At 40.1% G+C, this 9,985-nt stretch overlaps 1 protein-coding gene across 2 annotated transcripts in view; it reads right to left on the bottom strand.

Annotated features, from left to right (window-relative positions):
- Positions 1–331: 331 nt before the first annotated feature.
- LOC108755112 (heterogeneous nuclear ribonucleoprotein L) overlaps positions 332–9,985 on the bottom strand; it is a 162,400-nt gene continuing 152,746 nt past the window's right edge. For both annotated transcript variants that reach the window (XM_018497930.1, XM_018497931.1), the window contains 4 exons: positions 7,686–7,984; positions 6,398–6,621; positions 2,199–2,458; positions 332–1,500 (listed from right to left, as the gene is read on the bottom strand). In XM_018497930.1, coding sequence (XP_018353432.1) covers positions 1,361–1,500; positions 2,199–2,458; positions 6,398–6,621; positions 7,686–7,984 — 923 coding nt within the window. In that variant the 3' untranslated portion in view covers positions 332–1,360. The remainder of the gene's footprint in view (positions 1,501–2,198; positions 2,459–6,397; positions 6,622–7,685; positions 7,985–9,985) is intronic.

The raw sequence follows: 9,985 nt of genomic DNA, 5'->3' as shown, positions 1-9,985 counted from the left end.
ACCATCAAAGAAATCTATAGAGTGGTAGCCACCACTTCGATGGCCATCAGGAAATGGATTCCATCTTGTTTCAGTCATTCTACGAAGGCTCTACCTTTTCTGATAGATCGTATTTTTAACTCTCTTCCGAGAGGTGTCTTCAAACTTTCTTGAACGATTTCTCTTTCGAACGAACTAAACTTCCTGCGAGCCGCCGCTTTTCTAAGACAGCTTTACTATCGTCGAGCCATTCCATCTCTCTCTTAGCTAATGGAGTATTACCTTCTTCTCTCGTCCAACAAGTTTCTATCCTTCTCAGATTGTTTTTTTTTTTTTTTGGATCATTTCTCTCGTAAGAAGCTTTCACAGCCTTGCTCGAGAGACGGTTCCTCACTTTTTCAAATTCCTCAGTATCGGTGCCGAATCGTCGAGTGAGAAGTTTCTAACGAAAATCGCGTGCATGGTTCCTCGTGAAACATACCGATTTACTTCCAAGCCCTTTGATATGTATGCGCGTCGGAGGCTGCTAGTCTCCGAGCTATTTACAGGAGTCTCCAAAATTGGAACGCGGCGTGTCATCCGTCTCGCCCTTCCCCGCGAGACGCCGCGAAAATCGTGACCAGCCGGCTGCGAAGGATTCCTTGCGACAGTAACTATTCCGATGTTTCCTCCGACGTGTCGTTGTACCCCACTTGTACCCCACTTCTCGTCGGACGCCGAGTTCCGTGTCCGACCCGCGTTGACAACGTGTCTCTAGTGGAACACGGTACTATTAGGCATCAAGTTACGCACGGTGTACCATCGGAAACTTTCCTAAGCCTTCGACCACGACGGGACGAAGACTTTGAGAGCGTGTCCAAGAATACACGCGACCTTTTCGAAACCCGGTAGACCTCGGTCGTACAGTCACAGTGTGACGACTGGTACGACTGGTTGTCTCACCGTCTGTTGCCTTCGATCAAAAATAAACGACATCGCGACGTACGCGACTTCCTTTTCGCTGCGGGGTTGATGATGTGTCTCGATTATTTGTCACATTTTTGGAGAGTCCATTCTCGGCTGATCTCGCGCGCGTTCGTCTCACCCACCTGTGGTGTGTGTGGGGCCCGCCGTATTAGTAGGGCCAGAAGGTAGACAATGGAGGCGGGGGTGGTGGTGGTGGTACGGTTGGATAGAGGGTCGGGGTGGCTATTAGGAGACAGGTGGGTGGTAGAGGTGGCGGTACTGGTGGCGGCGGCGGTAGGACTGGAGACAGCGTTATCGCTGCGGCTGCGGGGTGCAGGGCCGTGCCCGCCGTCGCGGGGGCACACAACGGGTGCAGGGCGGCGAGTGAGGGGCGCTGGCGCTGACGCTGACGCTGCTGGCCCTGGACCTCGCCGTTCTATTCCGAGTCCTGCTGCATTTTGGCGTGGCCATTACCAGCGGAATTGCTCGACACGCTGCCGCTGCTGGGCGGGAAGCTCGTGGGTATGGTGCGCGACGACGAGAAACAGAGCTTCATGATGTAGGGGAACTTGCCGTCTGTAACAGATAAGCACGGCGAGGGAACCGCCTTGTAATATCTTGCTGCCGAAACTCGCTAAGCGAAGGGACTGTCGAGTCGGGACAAGATCGCTCGTGTCAAACGACCGTTCCTTTCAAGCTCCCTGGAGTTTGACAGCTTTCGCTAGCTGGAGAATTATTGAAGAAAACCCAGAGCATTGGATGAGCTATGTTTTGCGAGACCCTATCCATTAATTATTACGATGTTGCTGATAATGCTTGACTATCATCCCGTTTACTTTTCTGAGAGATCGATTAGAGAGTTAAACATTTCGAGAACAATAAACTGATACATATGCTATATACGTATAAAAAAATTTTCTTAAAATCAAATACTTATCGATACCCCCTCCGAACGTTTCAACAATTTTTATGTCCACAGTAATCCGTTTCCTTAGCTTTACTTTACGATATAAAAACGATCGTGTCAAAAATCGTGAAAGAGAAGTATAAATGGAAGCTGAACGAATTTCTATGAAATACACGAAGAGAATCGTAAACCTGAACGAGGAAAGTGAAATCCGAATCCAAATCGGACGAATAAGCGATAAAGTCGCTATCGAGACCAACTGCGGGATATCATAATCGCGTAAAATTCTCATACTATCTCGCCAAGAAACGCTGCGCGAGAGAAATCTAAGTTTTACGATTGTGCGCGATCGTATGTCGATACTTACTGCTGTTCTCGAGCGCCGTGTGATTGCATTCCATGATAGCGGCCACCGCGATACCGACACTGCTGAACTCGATTAGGCCGGACGACGATCGTTCAGACTTGAGAGGGAACAATTTGATCGTCGTCGGCGCCTCGATGCCGCGCTCTACAAACACGCGATTCACTGTTTCCTCGGTTAGATCCGGTGGGGTGTTGAAGAAGTGAACTATCTTCGATGGTGGTTGTATTCTGTTCTTATTGGCCATCGCGGGATTCAGAAATCTGCAACGATACGTTGAAAATCGGATATTGTAGACTTCAGTGAAAAAAGCATATATCAAATAATTACGTTTGTTCGTATTCAGCATTTATTTATTCATTATTATGTGTGCGAGAAATTACGCGTATTTTTTTGACTGATATTTTTAGACTAACAAAAAAAGATCCTTGGAAAAATTACTCAAAAAATTACGTATCTTTGGAAATACATAGAGGATATCCTGATTTTATGTGCTATTTTCTTGGCTATTGAAAGTATTCTACATATGTATAAACGGATAAAATAAATCCTTGAAAGTTGGCCTATTTTTCGTTTTTGTTTTATCATTCACTAATAAAAGGAAATAAAAGAAAATTTTATTACATACAAAAAAATTGTTTTTCATGAAATTTATCTATTTTTTATTTGGTATTAAAAAAATTATCAACCGTCTATTGAATTTATTTATTTTAATAATTTATTTTAATTTATTTATATTAGAAAACTTATCAATTGTTTAAAGAATTAAAAAATATGTATGTATGACAAAAGCAGGGTCAGTTTCAGAAATTAATTGTAATCCTTTTAATGTGAATTCAAATAACAACAAAATAGCGTGTTATATTTCAAGACACTATATATTGTTAACATTTCATAATTTATTGAATTTCTGAGTTGCAAATCTTTGTAGGTTCTATCAATTGGAAATATCGTTGAAAAAAACTGAATAAAAAAAAATTATCATCATAGCGATGTCAGTCGATTCGTTCGTCAGTTTTTAAAAAAGAGAGTAGCAAACGTATTTAATATTTTCATTCAATTTTTACGATGATTGGATAGATAGATACACTAAATTTGGAGTATCTCTAAATTCTAAAAAGAAAGTTTAATCAATTTCATTTATTAATATTGTCAATGTACAAAAGGCAAAAAGTTTATGACTGAAACAATATAAACTTTTTGTTCATTTGTAATATTAATAAATAAAACTAATTAAACTTTCTTTTGAGAATTTACAAAAGTTTGTATTTTTTCAATTATAAATTTTATTAGTATACGAAATAAAATTTAATGTTAAAACAATATAAAACTTCATACATTTACAATCTTATTAAATAAAGGTAATTAAATTTTCGTTTAAAAATAAAAATTAATATTTTCAATAAATTATATCTGTAAAGAATCGTGATTTTATTTAAATATTACAGAGTGCTCACAACTTTTAAGCGGCAATGGTGCTTCATCATTCAAAAAGAGAGTTTTAAACTAAATAAAATACATATACATATATATCAGAGTATTACGAGACTTGCAAAAAGCTGCAAACGGACAGTTTCATCATCTCGAAATATAAAGAAGTATTATCGGAAAAAAATTAAAGAATATCGTAACGTTGCTCTTTACTCCTTCTCTCTTCGTGGACAGCTTTGATGAAGCCTCGAGGGGAATATGCCTGGCTCCAGTGTGGAATTGCTCTCTTTTACGTTCCGTGCAATATCGCCGTCTTATTCTTAACAAAAATGTCAGCTTACAGTCCTAGGCCCTCAATTACGTGAAGGAAAGCGGATTTCCACAACGGAGGAGGAAAATGTCCTGCGGAGAACATTTCTGGCGCACAGTTTGTCTTTCGCGAGCTTTGGGAAACTTCTTGTGATTGACTTCTTGCAATCAGAGCTCACGCGCCCAAGGCGGAGACTCGGCTTCCCTACGGGTGATTAAGTTTTTCATCGGTTCAAAAAACGTTTCGCCGGAAGAGCGTGTTTTTCCCTGCGACTTTACTCCTTAAAAACATGTATCACGCGAAAGTGTGTTTTCTCACTTTGTTAAATTATTCAGTTTAATGAATTACTTTACCATGGGACATGCTTGAGCAAAATTTAAATAAGCTCTTTCAGGATCACCTTAAATAAATGAGGTGCCAAGACTTAACGATAAGTTGAAAGTAGAAAATTTTAAAATAAAACGAGAAGAAAGAGAATCCACGGGGAAATTTTGAAAATTTTAATTTAAATAAATTGCTTGCAGCACTAACGCGTTCACTGCAACGTTCTATTGTTGAGCAAGACTTATTCTTGGACAATGGATATCAAGTAAGAAAGGAGAGCATTCCTTTATAAAACCAGCTGTTAATTAATCCGGTTTTTATTAAAGGTTGAACGTTTGTTTTAATTACTTTAACATATAATACAGTTTTTATCACTGTTGATATGTATTTGTAGATATATATTATATATATATATGTATTTAATAGTTACAAATTTATATTTATTAAAGCCTTAAATATATAAGAATTTGTATTATTTAATTCGATCTTGTTGTGTCACTTTTATACTCGCCATTTTTTTTTCCAAATACATACACAACAAACCGAAGTTCTCTTTCTCGACTACGCGATTTGTACGTACACATGAAAACTTCGTCAGAGACATTTCCGCGCACTTTCCGTAATCCTTGCAGTACAATCGGAAGGGCTGGAACTTAATCGGCGAGCCGGATATCATCAGGCACGCCCTTTTGAGCGACCGATGGGCCGGCCAGCGGTACGCTGGTCCATGGACATGAAATCGCGCGCGGCGGTGTCGTTAGCTCCTATTCAACCTTTAGATTTGATTCTTCCGCTCGAGCGCGTCCGCATCCCGGAGCGTGACTGGGGACAAAACCGTACGATTCCAACTGGGAGGCGACCATGGAGATTTTCAACGTTCACCCGGAGCGGAGTGAGATTTAAATCGCGCTCGTTTACGTGTCCTCATCTAATTAGTCTCCCGAGTTTAATCTCGCAGAGTGCCGTCGCAATTTGCCAGATCGCACCGTACGCGTACCATATTCTTCGTTACCCGTTCTACTGCCCCATAAAAACCGTGCGAGGGAAAACCGACGGTGGGAATAGATCGATAAAGGAGGGCCACATTATCGAGGCGCCCTTTCTAAGATCGACGACTTCAATGTGGAGGGTAGACACGTCAATTTATTATAAACCTATCGATACGTCTGACGGGAACCTAATCTTGCAAGGCAGGGAGCGGAAAAGGTATTCCGATACGTTTCATTGGCTATAATATGAAACAAAATAAGAGGGATGCTTTTTGAAGCTTAATACATTTGCTGCTTAAAGAGAACCTATTAGAGAGGACAATTCTTATTGAATTTCGGTGAAATTGAATGAAAATTGGACATGCTGTAAACACTGTCCTGATAAAAAGTCACCATGAGCACAACCCCCCTACAAGTACTTTTCAAAACTGGCTGATATCACAATATTTCATTTTCATAACAACGATGTAAAGACTCTTATGTATAAACAAAATAAACAAAGTGAATTAATATACGCCGTTCTACTTCTTATTTTATGTATTTATGACTAATATCGTTAATTAAATGTATTATGCGTCGACTCTTTTTCGCCATTCACTTTGTTTATTTTATTTCATTTTCAATAAATACTATACATTCATACTTTATTATTTGCATATTTTATTCTATATTTTAAATAAGAAGCGGCAACTCGTGGCGTAATAGTTCATCAAAAACTTTTGATTTAAGCACATCGCTTTATTTACAATTACTTTTATTTTTAGGTGCAGAAGGTTTAGCGAAAGGTTTATCAATTGCTGACGCTTGTAACAAAATAATTTCTCTCGATCGCAGGCGAGACGTTAAACGCGAAGCGGCGATGAATCGTTTTACACCGCGCGAATTCGCAAATAAAACGTGCGGTTAAATGGCGAGGAAAGGAACAGTTGCCGAGAAAACTTGAACGCGCGTCTCCACGACAGAAATTTATATATACTCTTCTCGCCCCATATATACATATAAAGGCGAGAAAATAACGCGATGGAGAATGGGAGGAAGATGAAGCGGAGACAAATGGTCTTCAACGCGCGGATGCGGGCGAGTTGAGCGAAAAACGGACAGGAGGATAAAACGAAGTGAAGAGAGTTGACGCCCGCGTAAGGACTCACCTGTTATTCTTGCTTCCCGTGAAGTCCTTGAAGCTTGCTGTCTTGTCGGGTAGAATGTAAGGGTTGGTTACGTCCGAGAGGAAGGCTTGCTTTGAGAAACCAAGCTGCAGTCTACCGTCCGTCCCGATCGTGACGTTGTTCAGGTTCTGCAGACATCGTTCTACGGCTATGCTGTCACCCATCTGTATCATCGCGCAGCCCTCCTTTGTTTTTAAAAATTTAACCTGCGATAAAGAGACAGAGAGCTTGAAGTTTACAGCCCGGATAACGGAAGGCGTACAGCGCTCACGAAATGTGCGAAATGACAAATGCGATCGATTCTTTGGGCGTGTTCTTCGGGAGATGCTATTAGCACTGTTTGTGTCATTCTATTTTTACGTTCATTGGACGTAGAATAGAATGATACAAATAGTACTAATAGAATCTCCTTGAACGCACCCTTTAATGATAATTTATTAGAAAATTAGAGATATCATGATGATCTTAATCCTCTTCGGTGTGCTACTCTTGGATATGATATATTTCTTTTTTTCTAATATATATATACTTTTTCCAATGCTTTTCCATAATTACTTACTTCTTTTATTAATGAAGATACATTTATTTGGTACTGTTTTTTTAATGTCCTCAATTCTGACATTTCTCGATTGAAAAAAGGACGGTTTAAAATAGATTCATTTTTATAAAAGCAATCGAATCGGGTTGACACAAGTGTGCCATTTCCGTAGTGCGATACCGAAGAGTTAAATGTAAGAACCGACTGCGAATAGGTCAAAGTAATCGATTGTGTAGCCTTAAAAGAATTCAATGTCCGTCGTGTGCAATTTACATAAATTTTCTTATAGCTCCAATAATAATTCATCGGCGAGAGTATATTATTCAACATTTAAATCATTCTCAATGTTTAATCAAAAGCGTACGTGTTTGATAAAGGGACTATTTATGGTCCGTACAGCAGCGCGCGAAAATTTGACTCTTGTTAAATATGAGCACACGCGCTCTTGCTAATCCTCGTTAAATGTATAAACGTACATGGAAACTGTAATCTGTTGGTCGTCGTTAAACGCAGAGGTACGGTGTCGTGTAAGGGACGTCAACGGTTCTACCGTGTTAACGCGAAGTAGCTGTAGCGATAATTAAGTCATGCGACCCTTTTGTTCGGTCCGCTATCAGCTCGTTCCATTTAACGCTCTAAACACTACGGGCGTCGAAACACAAAGGTTCGGGGGGGGGGGAGGAGAGCTGGTAATACGGGGAGACAAGGGAGCTGAAGATCCGCGTCACGTACCTTCGTCACATTGCCGTACAGGCAGAACAGGTTGAAGAGCTTGTCGGTATTGACTTTGTCCGGTTGTAGTCCGTACACCATCATGACCGAGCCTTGCGTGCTGGAGGGCGGCGTTTGGCCCAAGGTGGGCACGTAACCCGGCCGAGGTGGTGTGGGATGTAACGGCTCACGGCCACTGAAATCACTCTTGATGCCGTAACGCTCGACGTATGGCTCCGCATACGTCGCCGGTCCGTTGAAGTTCTCCTCGTAACGATCGTGACCAGCACCCGGCGGGAAGGTGACCTGCGGCGTGGAGCCTGAAAGCAGAGATGCACACCAAACTACAGATGCGGACGAGCGAGATAAATGACGGGCGCAAAATAACCACTGGTCGGTGGTTATTCATCGTCAACGTCGCGACGGCCACTCGCATTCGGCAAAATCGGCACGCGTTTCGCCGGTGTTTCGCAAATTTCGTATTGGGTACACGTACGACCTTGCTTGAGAACGTGGTACAGTTGCTTAATTCATAATAACTCCGGCTAGCCGGTATATTTGATATATGAATTATAAGGAACGGAGTCAATTTACCTTTCCTCTGCTTTACTTGAGCCTTTGAAAAACGATGCCGTATAAGTTATACGAATATTGAGTAATTTATTAAGTTTTGTAGAATGGTAAAGCCACTAGTGGGGCTAAAACGATGAAAGAAGAAACTATTTCTCTGAACATTCATATTTTGAGTGAAAAAAATATAATAAAATAATGAGTCACAATAAATCTTACTCAACGAAAAGCTGCAGTAAGATTTAAAAAAAAAAAAACAGACTCGTGTTCTATGTAAAAATCTATTTTCTATTTATTTTCTATCTCTTTTGTATTATTATATTTTATTCGCTTCCTTTCTATGAAATATAGATTTTCGAATTGTACGAATTTGTGAATAATTTAATTTTTTGAGAGTGGATTCTCGCCAAAGATTTTTCCCATTTAAAAAAACTGGTGTTTGGTTAAACTAATGCTTTTTAAAGAACTGATCTTAATACAAATACAAAGCGTTAATTTAATCCAGCACCAGTTTTTTAAATGGAAAAAATCTTTGGCGAGAATCTGCCCTCCGGAAATTATTCATAAATTCGTAGAGTTCGAAAATCTATGTTCCGCAGAAGGGAAGCGAATAAAACAAAAATAGACGGAGGGAGAAGAAAACCAAACTGAACAATTCAACCTTCAACTAGAAGTAATTTGAGCTGACAGTTCCATTGGAATGCTAATGCAACGCTTTGTCGGCCGCGTGTAGCCGGGTATTAAATGTTGCGACAAATGGTGTCGTTTCAGAATGTTGGAGGACTATTGGGAAAAGTATGTTGCTACGCGGCGGTGAGTTACGATAATGTTTTCCACTATCGGATTACAACTATCGTGCAACGAGAGGCTCATAGAGCGGTTTCGATTGCAGGCTCGCTATGTTACGTACGGTTCATCGATTTCCTGTCAAAATCGCAACGGGATCGCGGTCACCCGGCGTTGACTTACGACGATAGTATTAGATACCGTGCTGTATCGAAGAGGAATTATTTTCCCGAGGTCAATATTAGGTGCTCAACAGTTTAGACGCCGTCTAAGGAAGATCGCAGTCCGTCGCCACCACCGCGCCAGCTGCAACAGTTCGAATGCAGGTCGATGCAGCAACAGCACGTCACGTGTCACTTATTCGCTTTTGCGATTATTAAATCTATCTCATATGTTCGAGACAAGAGCTCTTTATTCACAATGTTAATCTCTATTTTATGACGTATTACGAGATGTGATAATTTACATCTCGTAATTGTAATTATTGCAGTAGCAAAAGTTGAGAAACTATTTCACAACTATTGCACAAAACTATTGCACAAATTCTCGAATTCTAACCCTTAGGTAGGAACAATTTTTTAAATACACGCAATTCCATTTAATTTTTTATATTTTATAATTTTTCTGATAAACGTTTTTCGGAAGATATTGTTTGTGTAAAAATTTATTACACATTTTTCGCTGAACATTTTCTAAAACCATCTTTCAGTTGAAATATGTGAAATATATTTTGTAAGAAACGGCAGCTCTTTCAATTTTCGGCTCAGCCTATTCATCGTCGTAATTAAAGCCACCGAATTTGCATTGCATACATTGTCGTTATGAATGCTACTTGGATTACAAGTGAATTCGCAGAATTTCTCTGAGAAATGTGGTAGGTATGTTTGCCTACTTGGCCTTTTATTAACATTTGACTTCTGTTGAAATAACAAGTTCTACGAAGTGCGTTTTTAGAAGTGCTGTTC

Source organism: Trachymyrmex septentrionalis, unplaced genomic scaffold (assembly GCF_001594115.1).
Source record: "Trachymyrmex septentrionalis isolate Tsep2-gDNA-1 unplaced genomic scaffold, Tsep1.0 scaffold83, whole genome shotgun sequence".
NCBI lineage: Eukaryota > Metazoa > Arthropoda > Insecta > Hymenoptera > Formicidae > Trachymyrmex > Trachymyrmex septentrionalis.
The sequence above is the reverse complement of the archived record's forward strand: the minus strand, read 5'-3'. Positions and strand labels throughout refer to the sequence as shown.